We start from the raw sequence: 19,344 nt of genomic DNA on the forward strand, positions 1-19,344 counted from the left end.
ATCATGTTTGGACTCATTTTAAAGGATTTTTCACAACGATTACAAATATGTCAAAATTGACGTTCACATTCTTAATCGGAAGTTGACCATAACTTCATTACTACTGAAGATAAATATGTCGTGTTTGTACTCATTTTAAAGGATTTTTAATGAAGATTACAAATATGTCAATATTGAGGTTGACATTTTAAACCTGAACTTACAATTAGTTATCATATAATAGACAAATGGACAACTTCATGGTGTTCTTTCATGATGTATTGTTTATAAAAAAACCTTTAAAATGAATCCAAACACGATGCACTTATCTCAAAAAACAAAAAAGTTAGAATGAAAAACGTTAAACCCGAAGTTAGCAACAATGAATATAGCAATTTAATTTTTAAATATTAATACCATTCTTAATTTTTGATTTTTTCTTATTATATATTTGTTTTTATGACAAATATTAGGACATTTTATAAAAATTAAGAATATATCAAAATGACATTAACATTTCAAACCGGAAGTTGCTTGTATCTCGAGTAATATTGCAATTAAACGTAGAAAGATTTATCCGACGCCATCACGTATAAGGATCAGGAGAAGAAGATAAATTAAGTTTATTTTTATGAAATATTTCATATATTTACACTTAACATCTGTTTATTATTTACATTAAATCCAATACCTAAAGCTTTTCTAACTTCTCGAAGTGTTTCCTCTGCTATTGGTGTTACAATACTTCTTCCAGTTTCTAAAACATCAAGTAAATGCTGCGGATTATCCAAATATTCATAATATTTCTCTCTAATCGGTGATAAGTGATCATTCACTTCTGATGCTACAATATGTTTGTATTCGGCTGTTGATAACCCTTTGGCATCGTTAATTATAGTTTCAATTGGTTTTCCTGTAACCGCTGAGTGCATAAGGACCAAGTTTGAAACTCCTGGCCGTGTTTCCGGTTTGTATTCAACCTAAAAAAATAATTTAAATGAATTGATAGAAAAACGCAAGAGATTTTAATTTTAAACCTCAGAAATAAAATCGGTGATGGCTTTTTTAATTTTCTTAGTTATTTCCTCTTCAGAATCTGTTATATAAATACAACCCTTTGTATCCGGATCAGATTTAGACATTTTCTTTTCAGGGTTACGTAAACTTTTAATTTTCGCATTTTCTAATTAAAAAATCCACAATCAACATTGATTTTAACCATTTAAACTAGTGATGGAACGGATAGTGATTTTGCGAAAAGCTGGATATTCGGCATCCCTTTCGGCCGGATATCCGGCATATCTATCCGGCCATTATGGTTATAATTTCTTGTGCATTTCTGAAGTGATACCCTACGTTGCCACATTTTTGCGATATTTGAATAAAAATGAAATTAATAAGAAAGCTGATAAAATATGTCAACTTATTTGGATCCACGATACAAAATGAACACAAGCAACTCTAGAAAGAGGATACTTTAATTAATAATTGGCATTATTTCCACAAGGATCCTTCAAGAAATGAATTCTATAGCGAATTTTGAAAGTTATTGATGAAAATTGCAACATCGAAAATGTTATCAAAACTTCAATTGTTGTTTTCTCAAAAACTAAAAGATATTTTTCAAAACGTGTTGGTTCATTGGAAAGAGGACACTTTTATTAACATTTTGGGAAATTTTCAAACTCATATTCCAAGAAATGGATTTTATACGAATTTTTAAAAGTTAATCGGCGAAAACTGCAAAATTCGAAAAAATTATCGATCATTTCAAAATTTATTCCTAAAAAACTAAAAGCGATTTTTCAAAACGGCTTTTTGCATTAAAAAGAGGATGCTTTAGTTACTAATTAGTGATATTTCCACAAGGATCTTTCAAGGAATTAATTTTATAGCGAATTTTGCAAGTCATCGATGAAAATTGCAACATCGAAAATGTTATCAAAACTTCAAATGTTGTTTTCTCAAAAACTAAAAGATATTTTTCAAAACGTGTTGGTTCATTGGAAAGAGGACACTTTTATTAACATTTTGGGAAATTTTCAAACTCATATTCCAAGAAATGGATTTTATACGAATTTTTAAAAGTTAATCGGCGAAAACTGCAAAATTCGAAAAAATTATCGATCATTTCAAAATTTATTCCTAAAAAACTAAAAGCGATTTTTCAAAACGGCTTTTTGCATTAAAAAGAGGATGCTTTAGTTACTAATTAGTGATATTTCCACAAGGATCTTTCAAGGAATTAATTTTATAGCGAATTTTGCAAGTCATCGATGAAAATTGCAACATCGAAAATGTTATCAAAACTTCAAATGTTGTTTTCTCAAAAACTAAAAGATATTTTTCAAAACGTGTTGGTTCATTGGAAAGAGGACACTCTTATTAACACTTTGGGAAATTTTCAAACTCATATTCCAAGAAATGGATTTTATACGAATTTTTAAAAGTTAATCGGCGAAAATTGCAAAATTCGAAAAAATTATCGATCATTTCAAAAATTTATTTCTCAAAAATTAAAAGCGATTTTTCAAAACGGCTTTTTGCATTAAAAAGATGATGCTTTAGTTACTAATTAGTGATATTTCCACAAGGATCCTTAAAGGAATTAATTTTATTGCGAATTTTGCAACTCATCGATGAAAATTGCGACATCGAAAATGTTATCAAATCTTCAAATATTGTTTTCTCAAAAACAAAGTTATTTTTCAAAACGTGTTTGTTCATTGGAAAGAGGACACTCTTATTAACAATTTGAAAAATTTTCAAACTCATATTCCAAGAAATGGATTTTATACAAATTTTTAAAACTTAATCGGCGAAAATTGCAAAATTAGAAAAAATTATAGATCATTTCAAAAATGCATTTCTCAAAAACTAAAAGCGATTTTTCAAAACGGCATGTTGCATTAAAAAGAGGATACTTTAATTACTAATTAGTGATATTTCCACAAGGATCCTTCAAGGAATTAATTTTATAGCGAATTTTGTAAGTCATCGATGAAAATTGCAACATCGAAAATTTTATCAAATCTTCAAATATTGTTTTCTCAAAAACTAAAAGATATTTTTCAAAACGTGTTGGTTCATTGGAAAGAGGACACTCTTATTAACACTTTGGCAAATTTTCAAACTCATATTCCAAGAATAGTATATTACAGTATAAGTGAGGAAACTATGATTTTTTATTAACGCGTATGTTGGAAAGACATACAAGTTAGTGGAAAATATAAGTATCTCACGTGTGCTGTATAGCGTTTTGTTCAATCCTACCATTTAGAGAAAACCCGTTAAAATTCGATAATTCCGGAGTAATTTCATGTCGACATGTCGGCGACGACAGCAGTTTTTGACATTGTCATTGATTGTCATGCTCTTAATTGATATATTATGTAAACAACCATTTGTGTCAAATTGTCATCATTATGCATAAAATTAATAAATTGATTAAAATTAATACTTTATAGAAGTGCAATAATTAATTAACTTTTAACGTGTGCTGTCCACCGTTTTTTAGTTAACATCCGTTACGTTTAAACAAAGAGTTGTTCCCTTAAAAGTCTTATATTTAACTAACAGTGGTTGAAAAAAATTTTCACTCACTCGTTTCTATGAAAGTCAGCAGAGTGAATGCAAATAACAACTTTCAACACTCGTATCCAAGCTAGAAACTGACAATTTCGAAGGTAGGATTGAACAAATGGATTTTATACGAATTTTTAATACTTAATCGGCGAAAATTGCAAAATTCGAAAAAATTATCGATCATTTCAAAAATTTATTTCTCAAAAACTAAAAGCGATGTTTCAAAACGGCTTGTTGCATTAAAAAGAGGATACTTTAATTTTTAAACTAAAAGTTATTTTTCAAAACGTGTTGGTTCATTGGAAAGAGGACACTCTTATTAACACTTTGGGAAATTTTCAAACTCATATTCCAAGAAATGGATTTTATACGAATTTTTAAAACTTAATCGGCGAAAATTGCGAAATTCGAAAAAATCGATCATTTCAACAATTTATTTCTCAAGAACTGAAAGTGATTTTTCAAAATGTCTTGTTACATTAAAAAGAGGATACTTTAATTAATAATTAGTGATATTTCCGCGAGGATCCTTAAAGGAATTAATTTTATTGCGAATTTTGCAACTCATCGATGAAAATTGCAACATCGAAAATTTTATCAAATCTTCAAATATTGTTTTCTCAAAAACTAAAAGTTATTTTTCAAAACGTGTTGGTTCATTGGAAAGAGGACACTCTATTAACATTTTGGAAAATTTTCAAATTCATATTTCAAGAAATGGATTTTATACGAATTTTTAAAACTTAATCGGCGAAAATTGCAAAATTCGAAAAAATTATCGATCATTTCAAAAATTTATTTCTCAAAAACTAAAAGCGATTTTTCAAAACGGCTTGTTGCGTTAAAAAGATGATACTTTAATTAATAATTAGTGATATATCCACAAGGATCTTTCAAGGAATTCATTTTATTGCGAATTTTGCAAGTCATCGATCAAAATTGCAACATCGAAAATTTTATCAAAACTTCAAATACTGTTTTCTCAAAAACTAAAAGATATTTTTCAAAACGTGTTGGTTCATTGGAAAGAGGACACTCTTAGTAACACTTTGGGAAATTTTCAAAAGTGATAACAGCGACAGTTCTGTTAGTAATGAATGTGATGATGAATTACAAGCGAAGAGAAGAAAACTAGACGAAACTATAACAAGAGATTTTATATCATATTGGGATTGTGACAATGAGGTTGCTAATGATAAACCTGATATAAATAAAGTTGTATTCAATGAAAAAAGTCCTATTGGGGTTGAACTTGACTATTATCTGCAGTGTCCAACAACTAAAAGAGATACTAATTCCTGTGAATGGTGGAGTACTAAGTAAGATTTATAATTCGGATTTAAAAAAAAATTGCCAGATAGGCTGGATACCAGATAGTTGCCTGATATCCATTCCACCACTAGTTTAAACCAAGTATTACCTGTTATTACAGCATGAGGAATCGGAAATTTGGTTTTAAAACGGTTATTAAACATTTTAGTTAACTCTTGTGATAATTGCAAATGTTGTAATTGATCTTCACCGACCGGTACATGAGTAGCCCTAAAAATATTTTAAATAATATTGTTTTAAGAAAAATACTCTTATCAGAAATTATACCTATAAGCTAAAATATCAGCTGCTTGTAAAACTGGATAAACAAATAATCCAAGAGGAATATCTTTTAATTGTGCAGATTTTTCTTTGTATTGCGGTAAATGAGCCAATCTAAAATATATTAAAACAATTAAAATTAATTTATTTCATATTTAGTTTTTACCTGGCCATTGTAGAAATGCAACTTAAATACCAAAATAATTCTGTATGTTGTGGTACAGAAGATTGTTGAAAAATAATCACTTTTTTAGGATCTAATCCAACAGCTAACAATGTTGCAGTCATTTTCAATATATTTTCAGATAAAACTTTTGGATCCTATCATTAAGAATTATATAAACATAAGTAAAATCAGTTTAAAAATAGTTAAAACATTAATTTACATGACGAAGGGTCATTGAATGAAGATCAACAATACTTAAAATAATTCCATTTTCTTCTTCTTGTAATCTAACCCATTGTCTTATCGCTCCTAAGTAATTGCCTAAGTGAATAGTCCCTGTTGGTTGAATACCAGAAAATATCCTTTTTGGAAGAGAAATTGTTGAATGATCGCTAAACTTAAAAGTGATTTAATTAAAGTATTTTATATGAGGAATTAAATTTATATTAATTGAGTTAAACATACCTTTCTAATACATTTTATATTACATATTGATTTTAAAGTGGTGTTTAAAAGGAGTTTTTGTAACATTTTAATAAAGAAGTGAGGTTAAAATTATTTTATAGGTTATGTTAGTTTTAGATGCATATAATAGATGGCGCTAAATAATTTAAATTTAAAAATTTTAATTTTTCAAATATTTTTTTACTTTATGGCATATACAAAGAATATAAAGGGAAAGTATTGTAATCGTACAAAAAAGCGACTTCGAGATTTTGTTGAATTTACTTGTTTCTAGGTCCATTAAAACTATTTCAACTCTCGTACTTAGGTGGAGTAATTAGACCTTCAAAATGAGATTATGTCATTAAAATAAGAGTCTTTTTCAATATAAAAACTTTATGGCAACATGCCAATAAGCACTTCAGGACAAATTCAATCAATCAGCATCTATGTATGTATTAGTTTATGTGACACATGATCATACCTTATTATACAGTGTACAAGTCTTTACCTGCTATAAATCGCACCCAAAAAAGTAACGTGGCCAAACACCTAAGAATTGTACTGTTTATGACTACAGAATATGCTCTAACAGTTTTCTGTGTTATATGAGTTTTAAATCTCTGAATCATGATGCAGTAAAATATTGCGACAATATCACCTGACCAAAAAGTATCTGTGTCAACTTCTTATCTGCTTCATGTTTATAATCTACATGAAAATGAACCTACCAAGAGATTTTTTTTCTGAATCCATGAATGTACAATACATCAACATTAATTATAATTGTAGTACAGAAAAACATTAAAATAGTTTCCGAACATTCTCTTAAAGTCACTTGTGGTATACTGTAGTGTGCCATGGGAAAAAATAAAAAAAAAACAACTTATAAGTATCATTTACTTGCTTCGGACATTGAAATAACATTTAATGACTGTTATCAGTTTTGCCCGTTGTTTTTTTCTATTTGTCTTTTTGGATAGCGTTTTTCTTTTAAAACTAATTTAATACAACTGTTAATTTACACCATTATTAAAAAAGAACCACTAACTAAAGCATAGCAGTGATCACTGCTCGAGGAATAGCAAATCAAGAGGGACATAACGTAGTTTGTACTATTAACCTAGCTACTATGCGTCAAAAGTTGTAATACATTTTCCGAAGGTACTAAAACGTTAAAAAATAACGAAAATAATTTTTTTTTCAAAAATTATAAGCGATCGTGAAAATTTTTTCAAGTAAAAGTTATGTAAAATTATACTGTCTACCCAACTGAAGAAAAAGAAATTATAGATTTAAAAAAATAGCGAAATTAGTACTCACATCCGGTGTAACCGGAAGTACAAAAAGAATGATTTCATGTCGCAATAATCCGTTTTAGCGACTTAACTATGGATTCTAAATGGTTTTCTTATATCACCAATAATAAAGAAAAATATGGGGGTGAGCCACTTTTGAGGGACACCCGGTATACAGGTGTCTTTTCTCTGCTAAAATTATATTCAAAATGGATGTATTGTACATCAGTGGATTCAGAAAAACAATTTCTATCCAATGACGTAAAGAAAAATATATAGAGCAATTTGTAAAGCAAAAGTTAATAATCGCTTAAAATTGAAGAAGGCCTTGGAAACAATTTATTTGTAGCATGAATCATAGTATTCATGAAACCATTTCATTTGATACCCCGCTCATGAAAATCGGAATGTAAATTACAGAGCTACAGCTTGGGGCGTTTTTTGTGTGACACCCTGTATATAGATTTATATACATATATATATATATATATATATGTACATAGACTAATACATAATTATTTATTTTTGTTTCAGAATAATATACCTTTTAATTTTTCCATTCCGAGGGGCAACCCAAAACCTAATGTGCGAAGAACCTCAGCCCCCAGGTTCGAGAAGAGTCTTGTTTATGTTACCCTTTATTGAATTGAATTCGATCCTTTTATTTACCTGGGCTTGTGGTCTTTGATTAGTTGCTTTTAGTTTGCTTAATGATAGTTGCTTGGTTGCTTTTGTTTTACTTAATGAGATTTGCTTACAATTAGTTTATTTTGCATGAGCAACATTTGTTTTTCTGTTTGATTATTTTTGAATTGCTAGTTGCTTTTGTGCAATCATATATATAGCTTAGTCGCATAAATCGCATGAAATAATACGCGGGGCAAGCCTTAGCGATTAGTTTGGTATAAAATTTTAACGCACCAGACCATTACGAATAGACGCATATAAAGTTAAACGATTTAATATTTAGTGTACAAGCGTGTTAAGTAACTTACTTTGCACATCAGGAAAATGATTACTCTTGGTGGAACGGATATCCGGCAACTATCCGGTATCCAGCCTATCCGACCATTTTTTAAAATACGCCCGGTTAGTTCCCAAATATCTGGCTTTGACCGGATATTAAAAACCTATTACTTAGTACTCCACCATCAAACAGGAATTAGTATCTCTTACGTGTTGGACATTGCAGATAATAATCAAGTTCAACCCTAATAGGACTTTATTCATTGAATACTATTTTATTTATATCAGGTTTGTCATTAGCAACCTCATTGTAACAATCCCAATGCCATATATAAAATCTCTTGTTGCAGTTTCGTCTCGTTTTCTTCCCTTCGCTTGTTACTGTATTAAACTATCCTCTTCTTAATGCAAAAAGCCGTTTTGAAAAATCACTTTCAGTTCTTGAGAAATGCATTTTTGAAATGATCGAATGTTTCCGAATTTTTCAATTTTCGACGATTAAGTTTAAAAATTGGTATAAAATTGAGTTCTTGGAATATGAGTATGAAAATTTACCAATGTGTTAACAAAAGTGTCCTCTTTCCAATCAACCAACACGTTTTAAAAAATAACTTTTAGTTTTTGAGAAAACAATAAAGAAGTTTTGATAAAATTTTCGATGTTGCAATTCTCATCGATAATTTTCAAAATTCGCTATAAAATTCATTTCTTGAAGGATCCTTGTGGAAATATCACCAATTATTAATTATAGTATCCTCTTTTTAATGCAGAAAGCTGTTTTGAAAAATCACTTTTAATTCTTGAGAACTATATTTTTGAAATGATAGACAATTTTTTTCGAATTTTGCAATTTTCGCCGATTAAGTTTAAACTTCGTATAAAGTCGATTTCTTGGAATATGAGTAGGAAAATTTCCCAAAGTGTTAATAAGAGTGTCCTCTTTCCAATGATCCAACAGGTTTTGAAAAATAACTTTTAGTTTTTGAGAAAACAATATTTGAAGTTTTGATAACATTTTCGATGTTGCAATTTTCATCGATAACTTTCAAAATTCGCTATAAAATTAATTTCTTGAAGGATCCTTGTGGAAATAACACCAATTATTAATTAAAGTATCCTCTTTTTAATGCAACAAGCCGTTTTGAAAAGTCGCTTTTAGTTTTTGAGAAATAAATTTTTGAAATGATCGACAATTTTTTCGAATTTTACAATTTTCGCTGATTAAGTTTTAAAAATTTGTATAAATTCCACTTCTTGGAATATGAGTGTGAAAATTTCCTAAAGTGTTAATAAAAGTGTCCTCTTTTCAATGAACCAACACGTTTGCAAAATAACTTTTAGTTTTTGAGAAAACAATATTTGAAGTTTTGATAAAATTTTCGATGTTGCAATTTTCATCGATAATTTGCAAAATTCGCTATAAAATTAATTTCTTGAAGGATCCTTGTGGAAATATCACCAATTATTAATTATAGTATCCTTTTTTTAATGCAGAAAGCCGTATTGAAAAATCACTTTTAATTCTTGAGAACTATATTTTTGAAATAATCGACAATTTTTTCGAATTTTGCAATTTTCGCCGATTAAGTTTAAACTTCGTATAAAGTCGATTTCTTGGAATATGAGTAGGAAAATTTCCCAAAGTGTTAATAAGAGTGTCCTCTTTCCAATGATCCAACAGGTTTTGAAAAATAACTTTTAGTTTTTGAGAAAACAATATTTGAAGTTTTGATAACATTTTCAATCTTGCAATTTTCATCGATAATTTTCAAAATTCGCTATAAAATTAATTTCTTGAAGGATCTTTGTGGAATTATCACCAATTATTAATTAAAGTATCCTCTTTTTAATGCAACAAGCCGTTTCGAAAAGTCGCGCTTAGTTTTTAAGAAATAAATTTTTGATCGACAATTTTTTCGAATTTTACAATTTTCGCTGATTAAGTTTTAAAAATTCGTATAAATTCCACTTCTTGGAATATGAGTGTGAAAATTTCCTAAAGTGTTAATAAAAGTGTCCTCTTTGCAATGAACCAACACGTTTGGAAAAATAACGTTTAGTTTTTGAGAAAACAATATTTGAAGTTTTGATAAAATTTTCGATGTTGCAATTTTCATCGATAACTTTAAAAATTCGCTATAAAATTAATTTCTTGAAGGATCCTTGTGGAATTATCACCAATTATTAATTAAAGTATCCTCTTTTTAATGCAACAAGCCGTTTTAAATAATCACTTTCAGTTCTTGAGAAATACATTTTTGAAATAATCGACAATTTTTTCGCATTTTACAATTTTCGCTGATTAAGTTTTAAAAATTCGTATAAAATCCATTTCGCTTGTGGTATTTAATGAAACAGAATAAGTTTTTGTCCATAAGATCTCTTTAAAATAGTGGATTAACGAAAGTTGTAAAGACAAAGTAAAGAAAAAACGAAAGTAAAGAATAGTCAATTTTTATTTTCTGAAGAACGATTTTTAATTTCAAATAACATTTTTTCATTTGATATGTTTTATTATAATTCCTAATAATCTAAATACAATTATAAAAGAAAATACTTATCTTTGCATCTTTTTCTTTAAGAATTTCGAAATACGTTTTATTTCATGTAAAACATTAAAAACATATTACTTAGAAATTGGATAAAATACGGATAAAACGTTGTATTTATACAAGAGCTCAAACACGTATGAAACTGTTGCTTACATTGGTATCGACTTGCTTTATCGTTCACTCGGACCGTTTTTGCACACGACACCAATACAAATGTGCACTCGCTTTTATGTAGTTTTTGAATTGGTATATAAATTCAACAGGTTTCTTCTAAATGCATAAACAAAAAAATTTTTTCTGTATTCAATCGAACAATACAAAAAAGAAGAAACAAGAATGTCTGCACCAATAGCTTGTTGCAAAGGTAAATATAAATAAATAACATAAAAGAATGTTATCTTTATTAAAAATCAATTCTATTTAACCATTTCATTTTCAGTTTGTTATATATTAGATAACAAATTAAACATATTATAATAAATAACTTATTATAACATAACAAATAAAATATTCTAAATGTAATTTAATTTTAATTTGCTTCTTTTTATAATTTCTTTTAGCTACTAAGAACGAGGATGGATCTTGTACTTTGATAAAAATGTCTACTATTGAAACTCCCGATGGTACAAAAGAATGCCAATGCATCTGTAAATGTTTCAATAAATCCGGAAAAGAATGCATCGACTGCGAATGCAATTGCGTTTGTACTTTAAATAATGCCCAGAAAATTGTAACAGAAACCGGGGAAGTAAAGTATAGATGTGAATGTACTTGTGAATGCTAAGATTTTCGTACAGCATACGACAAAGTTCCAGGGTTACAACACGGCATCAATAAATACGTGCACAGCACTTTTATTTTATTAAAAATTGTAGTTCTCTAAATGCAATAATAAAAAGAAATAAAAAAAATATTATAACAATATAAATCATTTTATTTATTAACTCTAAATTTCCTTTAATGTATATTTATTTAAAATTGATTTTCCCCAAATAGATAGCCAAATTATATTTGTTGGTGTTTTATAATTTAATTTCTAGACGCAATCCGTATTTATGAATTGGGAAGATAAATACAACAACAGCGTTAAGTTATATTGCTTGTGTTATAATAAATCATACAAGAAACTTCTTCTCTCGCTCTACTACAAAAGTTAGATCAAAAATTTGTTTTCTCAAAACTAAATTTCTAATCAAAGTAGTTTTTTTCTGAATAATTGATTTAATAAATATTTTTATTGGTTAAAGAATATTCCAATACTTTTGTTGCGTTGTTTGGATCTTCTTCGCATTTGACAGTGGAGATCCAAATGAATTGTCCAAATGATATGCCACGTTTTAGCTCCATTAAGACACACCAGAATCGATTTATTTATTTATTGACGCATAATATAATATAAGTATATCCATAATATAACAAAAGAAAATTTGTATACATATTAAAAAAAACAAATAAACAACAAGAAAAAAGAAAAAAATGTGCGCCAAATGGAGATACCTCAGAACAGTGAAGAATCTGTTCTTCCGGCACCCCATAAAAAAAAAATCTATCAACTAACTAAACTAACTAACTACTAACTAATGGTAAAAATAATAAACTTAAAAAAAAAAAAAGAAAAGAAACGAAAGGGCCACGAATCAACTATTACAGTGCAAGCATTACGAAAAACCAGCAATCATAACATAGTGTGTATGGAGTCTCGGAGAAACAAAAAAAAAACAACTGCGCGACCTAGTCATTTATTACAGGTCAGAAAGAGCCCTTTGATTTTCTTCTTGAAGGAGATACCACCAAGGTGCTGGAATTCAGGAGGAACAGAATTATAATAGGAAACAATGGTGTAAGAAAACGACCTCTTAAACAGCTCAAGCCTGTGACGCGGTATTGCCAGGTAATCTTTTTTACGTATATTAACGTTGTGAACGTCAGTTCGGAAACGAATTCTTTCATACAAGTACTGTGGTACCCTCTTATTCAGCACATGGTGGTAGAAAACCAGGGCATGCAACCTACGACGTGCAGCCATACGCAGCCAACCGATATCCTCATAAACATGAGATATTCGATCGCGATTTCTCAAACCAGAAATGAATCTAATACAAGAGTTTTGTAGCTTCTGGATACGGTATTTGTCACGACCCTTGAGACAAGGTCCGTAAACGACATCACAATAATTAAGATTAGACAAAACAAGTGTTTCACAGAGCAATATTTTTATTCGTTTATTAAGTAGGAAACGGTGTTCATAAAGAGATTTAAGAGCACAGTACGACCACCGCATCATCGAACTAACATGCTGCGTAAAACGAAGTTCGGAATCCAGTATGACCCCCAAATTTTTTGCTTCACTTGAAATATTCAATGGACTATTTTTAACAAAAATCTGTATATTATTTTTTATTCTATTCCTGCACGCTTTACTCCCGAACAATAATAACTTACTCTTATCGGGGTTAATAACTAAATTATGCCTTTCTGAAAGGATAACTAGTGCATCCAGATCCTGGTTAATATGTCTTTGCGCAACAGCAAGATCTTTTTCATTAAAAGAAGAATAAATCTGAGTGTCATCAGCATAAGCATGATACTTACAATGACGCAGACAGTCGTATAACCGGCATGTATACACCGTATACAAAATGGGACCCAACACAGAGCCCTGAGGTACACCGGATACGACTTCAGTGGGTCTAGATCTGTTTCCATGTATCATGACACTTTGTGACCTACCCGCCAGATAGTCAGCGAACAACGATATCGCACCACACCCAAGGCCTATGTAGTGCAAAATACTCAACAACAATGAATGATTAATAGTATCAAAGGCCTTGGAGTAGTCCAACATTACAAGCGCCGACATCTTCCCCTGATCAACCGCAGACAACAAGTCGTCAGTGATATTCAAAAGCGCACCACAGCAGCCATGATGAGGTCTAAACCCAGATTGGAATTCAGGCAAAATATTACACGCATTCAGATAATGTCTAAGTTGTTTTGCTAAAATTTTTTCAAATGCCTTCGAAAGCACCGGCAAAATACTAATCGGTCTTAAATCCGACACCGCATTAGGATTACTTGCTTTAGCGATGGGTAAAATGATCGACTCTTTCCAGCAAGATGGAAAAACATGTTCAGTTATACAAAAATTAAAAATGTGTCTGATGAAGTGTATGATCAAGGGAGAACATATGTTTATCATAGATATAGAAAGCTGGTCAGCTCCCTGAGCATTGGAAGAAATAGCGCTTAAGGCATCTCCTACCTCCTCCTCCGTCACCGCAGTAAACTCAAACACACAGAATCTTTAACATTGTTACTATAAAAATTTAAAAGGTCTACATTTGGCAACCCGTCACTTTGTACTGAACAAAAATAGTTGTTAATTTCATCAGCATCAGAAAGTGAAAGAGGAATCTCTCTATTTTTGTTATAATGGACACCGCATTTCTTTAAACTTGACCATAATTGCTTTTTATTTCTACTCCTTGCCGAGAACTCCACATAAGCTCTTTTCTCTCTTTTTATTGCACCTGTAGTATAATTCCGCAACATTTTGTAATAGTCCCAGTCATGTAAACTGTTTGTGTGTTTAAATTTATGAAGTGCTTTGTCCCTCAAATCCATCAAAAGTTTCACATTATCTGTTAGCCAAGGTGGTTTTTTTTTTGTAAACGTGTGCGTTACAATAGGCGCATGTCGATCAAATAAATTTACAATATTATTATTTAGAAAATTCAGCTTGCCATCAATATCATTGAAATCAAAGATGGAATGCCATTGAACTTCTTTTAAGTCGGACATAAACAATTCACTATCAATGTTTCTCAAACTACGGAAAGTTCTTACGACGGAAGGAGGGAAGAAATTTGTCAAAGCAATTGTACAAAAAACGAGATAATGATCAGAAATGTCATGAACCGCCACCGCACCAGAAGCCACAACAGGAGCACCGTCATCCGCAATCACAAAATCAATTAGCGTACTAGTACGAAGGTTAATTCTAGTGGACTCATCAATATATTGCTTTAAACTAAATACTTCCAGCAGTGCACAAAAATTACAATAAGCAGCACTTGCAGAGTTAAGTGCATCTATGTTAAAGTCCCCCAAGCAAAATATCGCGTCACTAGATGGCATAATCAAAGAAAGTGCGCTTTCAAACCTATCCAAAAAACCACTAACATTGTTATGAGGTCTGTAAACAACTCCAACTGTAATATTTTTTTTATTTTTGATGTGTATATTAAACCACACCTGCTCAATGTCATCTGCCATATCCTCAAATATGATTGTGTACTTGTAATTATTTTTAACATAAAACCCCACACCACCACATCTTGTTCGTTTAGGAACGTGATAAAAAGTGTAACCTCCAATAGCTAAAAAATCAACATCGACATGCTGATCCAGCCATGTCTCCGAAACTCCAACCACATCATAACCATGTAAAAGAATTAAATGCTTAAATTTATCGAAATGCGAAAAAATTGACCTAACATTTAAATGTGCAATTGTAAAATTCATTGAAAATTATAATAATTATATAAAATAATAGTAATCGATAAGAAAAAAACAAGAATCAAATGCCAATCTCGCTTATTGCAGATACGCATTAAATACAGAATTAAACATATATACACACATATATATACATATATATAAATACATATGCATATACTGTCGCGTTAGTATATGAGAATATATGACTGCCGAGATTTTGTGGAAACAGTATAAATCTATTGTTTTCGCGTGAATTATGTCGTAGACTGGCAGTCAACGCGTCAAATCCATGGTGAAGATCAACAAAACAGAAATAAATATAACTACATAAAAAAAAAACAATAAATCAAAACAATACAAAAAAAAGAATAATAAAAAAAAAGAATACAAAAAAAAAAATTTTTTTTCTTTGCCAACATAAACAGAAAAGGTAGAGTCCTATTTTACATTTTTAATCTTACTTTTCAAGTTCAGATCAACATCACCAATATCCATCATAGATCCAATATGAATTGTGGTATTGTTAACTCTAGCAAAAATTTTTCCATCACGTGACCAAACTTCTCTTCGACCATATTTCTCTTTAGCCATCATCAACAACTCGTAATTTTCCCTGGTTAGATCTTCATTAATTATAACTTGAGAGCCCTTTAGCAGCCGCTTGGATTCAAAAACCTTATTGCGATATTTATAGCTGATAAATTTCACTATAATTCCGCGCGGTTTAGAACCACTACGTGCACCAACACGATGACATCTGTCGATAGATGTAGAAGGAAGGTCAACATTTAATTTTTCCTTACTTATTCACTTATTGATTTTAAATAAGAACATATTATGTAAAAGAATGTTATGAAGTAATAAAATAAAAAATCTATATATAACATTTACAATTCATCCATATAATATCCAATAAATTTTTATGCACACCACAAGTATGTGGAAATTAAAATCTGCCACCTATAAAAAAATAAAAAGGGACATAACCAAGAAGATAATAAGGAAAATGCAAGAATTGGTAGAATCCCAGCTGAAGAACAGAGAAGTTTATTCGTACAGGCTCCAGTACCACTAAGAATATATGGATTACCTAAAATCCGTAAACCGGATATCCTACTACGCCCTATTGTCAGTCCTAAAAATTCTCCTACGTATCAGATGGAAAAACACTTTGCCACCATTCTGTCTCTTTATGTGTCAGAGATTCTACACATTTTGTGGAATCAATCAGAAGTATGAAGTTAGATCGACAGGATATCCTGGTAAGTTTCGATGTAGAATCTCTATTCACCAGAATACCAGTCAAAGATGCCGTGGATGGTTTTCGTCAGAAACTCATCCCAGGGAGCTTGCCAGAGTATGTTCCAGGCCTAGTGGAGTACTTAATTGCACTTAATGACGTAAAATATATATTACATTATTTCAATTGGTTTGAATTGGCAGAAAATCAAGAAATATAAAAGATGTAAAGTATAATAAATATAAAAGTAAACATTAAAGATATTGTCTCAGTATGAAAGAATAATTATATAAGACAATTATCTATTAACTTTTAAATTAAAATGGAGAACATACATTTAAAAAAGTCGTCTATGTCAGCTAAGAGATAACTGCTCCACCAAATGAAAGCTTAAAACATTTATTAGATAGAAGAATTAAAACACTTTAATGTCAATGTTTTATCATCAAAATATATTTTGTAAAAATGTTTAAAGTAATGATGCGTTTTAGATATTTTAGGCGAATAACAAAAAAAGAGAAAATCCAGAAAATTCATTTACTTGTTGAAAACACTTCTCTAATACCTCTATTACCGTTATGTATTAATAGTTTCATTTAAAAGTACATTGATTAAAAAAAAAGCGAAATGGATAAAAACTGCAAACCATGTTATATTTATACTGGAGCTCAAAACCGAATTAAATTACCGGCGAGACGATAGCAACAAACCGCTCAGCAACAAAATTTTCCTTTATATTTCCACCTACTTCTAGGGCCCATATCTTTGTTATCTAAAAAGATAGCGAAAAACTAAGTATACGGTTGGAAAGCTTTTGCCTTTTCTCTATTTTAAACCGAGTCCGCCGATATGTTGATAATAAGAGCAAGAAAAAATAAGAAACGTCGCGCTGCATTCAATTTACCTCAGAATTACCAAACTTCACGGCCTTGTGCAGCCCTTACCAGATGGAAATTCAATAAATGGTTTACATATTCGGAAAGAGCTGACCTTGGACTATCTTATTCCGAATTTTCGTCCGTCAATATCTGTTGGCGTCTGTAAGAAAGATGCACCTGAAAAAGCCCCTACCGATGAAAACACGCAAATATTTCATGCACTAATAACTTTCCTATTTGACAGGGAGAAAACTCTACAACTATATTCAGCTTATGGGAAATTTCCTGCTCTTTCCAACGATGTGTGACACACCGTGATCACAAGTTTGCACAATCCTTTTTTCTGACTAGAACTACCTCTTATATGAAGGGGAGAAAACTCTAGAACTATATTCATCTTCTCTTATGGGAAATTTTCTGCTCTTTCCAACAGTGTGCGACGCACTTCGCTTACGCATTTGCATAGGCGTTTTTTAAATTGATAAACTAAATAACTTAAAATGCAAAGGTTGGTAACGTTACCAGATTCAAAACCATCAAAACACAATTTCAGATTCTGATAAAATAGGTGTAACATGAAATAATCTTTCCATTTTGAACAGTTTAACATGTTTCTAAACGTAAAACTAAAACTAGAACTAACACTAGAACTATCACTAGAACTAATACTAGACCTAGAACTAGAACTAACACTAGACCTAGAACTAGAAACTTTCGGGTTCGCTTCGAACTTGTTTTCTGAAGAAGGTTGCAACATGGCATCCGACACGTCAAACATTTTATTAACACCGGCTTGGCTTAGCCTTCGTACTTATGTATATGTTTTTAAACTGTTTTAAATAAATTAAGAGTGAATGAAAAATTATCTGTCAACATGAAATGAAGTTAGGATTCTCTCTCGGGTAAAACTTTGTCCCAATTTTTATTTCATCAAATAAGAAACTTAGGATAAGAAGTGATTGCGTTCTGCTACCTGTAGGTTGTCTTTCAGGTGTGTTTCTTTTACAGACGCCGGCAGATATTGCCGGACGAAAACTCGCAATAAGACAGGCCAAGGTTAGCTCTTTTCGAATATGTAATAGTAAGTAATTTGTTGAATTTTCTTCTGTTAACGGCTGCACAAAGCCTTAAACTGGGGCAATTTTGAGGTGATTTAAATGTAGTGTGTCGCTTCTTATTTTTTTCTGCTCTTATTATTAATATATCGGCGGACGAAAACATGGTTTAAGATAGAGAAACGACCAAGCTTTCCAACCGTGTGCTTAGTTTTTCGCTATCTTTCTAGATAACGAAAATATTGGCCCGAAAAGTAGACGGAAATACAAGGGAAAAGTTTGTTGCTGGGCTGAAAAACGATTGTGCAAACGTGTGATTGAGATGTGTTATATACCGATGAAAAGAGCAGAAAATTTCCCATAGGATGAATATAGTTCTAGAGTTTCCTCCCCATCATATAAGAGAGTTATTGGCCCAAGCGTGGTTTAGCCGCGGCAAAAATTCGTGGCAGCGCGACGTTTCTTATTTTTTCTTGCTCTCATTATCAACATATCGGCGGACGAAAACTCGGTTTAAGATAGAGAAACGACCAAGCTTTCCAACCGTGTGCTTAGTTTTCCGCTAGCGTTATAAATAACAAAGATATCCGTCCGAGAAGTACATAGATGGAAATAGAAAAGTAAAGTTTGTTGCCAACTGTAGGCTCTTTTTCAGGAGCCTTTTTTTTACAGACTCCGACAGATATTAACGGTCGAAAACTCGGAATAAGATAGTCCTAGGTCAGCTCTTTCCGAATATGTAAACCATTTGTTGAATTTCCATCTGACAACGGCTGCACAAGGCCGTGAAGTTTGGTAATTCTGAGGTAAATTGAATGCAGTGTGACGTTTCTTATTTTTTCTTGCTCTTATTGTCAACATATCGGCGGACGAAAACTCGGTTTATGATAGAGAAGAGACCAAGCTTTCCAACCGTGTGCTTAATTTTTCGCAACCTTTTTAGATAACGAAGATATGGGCTCTAGAAGTAGGTGGAAATATAAAGGAAAAAGTTTGTTGCTGGGCGGTTTGTTGCTATCGTCTCGCCGGTAATTAAATTGGTGTTTATGCTGATAAGAACCTGGTTCATCCAAGTTTGTTCACTAGGA

The 19,344-nt window shown here is 31.0% G+C and overlaps 1 protein-coding gene across 1 annotated transcript; it reads right to left on the bottom strand.

The window, feature by feature from the left end:
• Nucleotides 1–601: 601 nt before the first annotated feature.
• Nucleotides 602–5,896, bottom strand: LOC111416245 (Tryptophanyl-tRNA synthetase, mitochondrial). The gene is made up of 7 exons (XM_023048214.2): nucleotides 5,789–5,896; nucleotides 5,544–5,720; nucleotides 5,324–5,478; nucleotides 5,164–5,271; nucleotides 4,985–5,106; nucleotides 1,017–1,162; nucleotides 602–959 (listed from the first exon to the last, which is right to left on the bottom strand). The coding sequence occupies exons 1-7, from the start codon at nucleotides 5,852–5,854 to the stop codon at nucleotides 621–623; spliced, it is 1,113 nt and encodes a 370-aa protein (XP_022903982.2). The 5' UTR covers nucleotides 5,855–5,896; the 3' UTR covers nucleotides 602–620.
• Between the last annotated feature and the right edge of the window lie 13,448 nt (nucleotides 5,897–19,344).

The sequence above is a fragment of the Onthophagus taurus genome, chromosome 6 (assembly GCF_036711975.1).
Source record: "Onthophagus taurus isolate NC chromosome 6, IU_Otau_3.0, whole genome shotgun sequence".
Classification (NCBI taxonomy): Eukaryota; Metazoa; Arthropoda; class Insecta; order Coleoptera; family Scarabaeidae; genus Onthophagus; species Onthophagus taurus.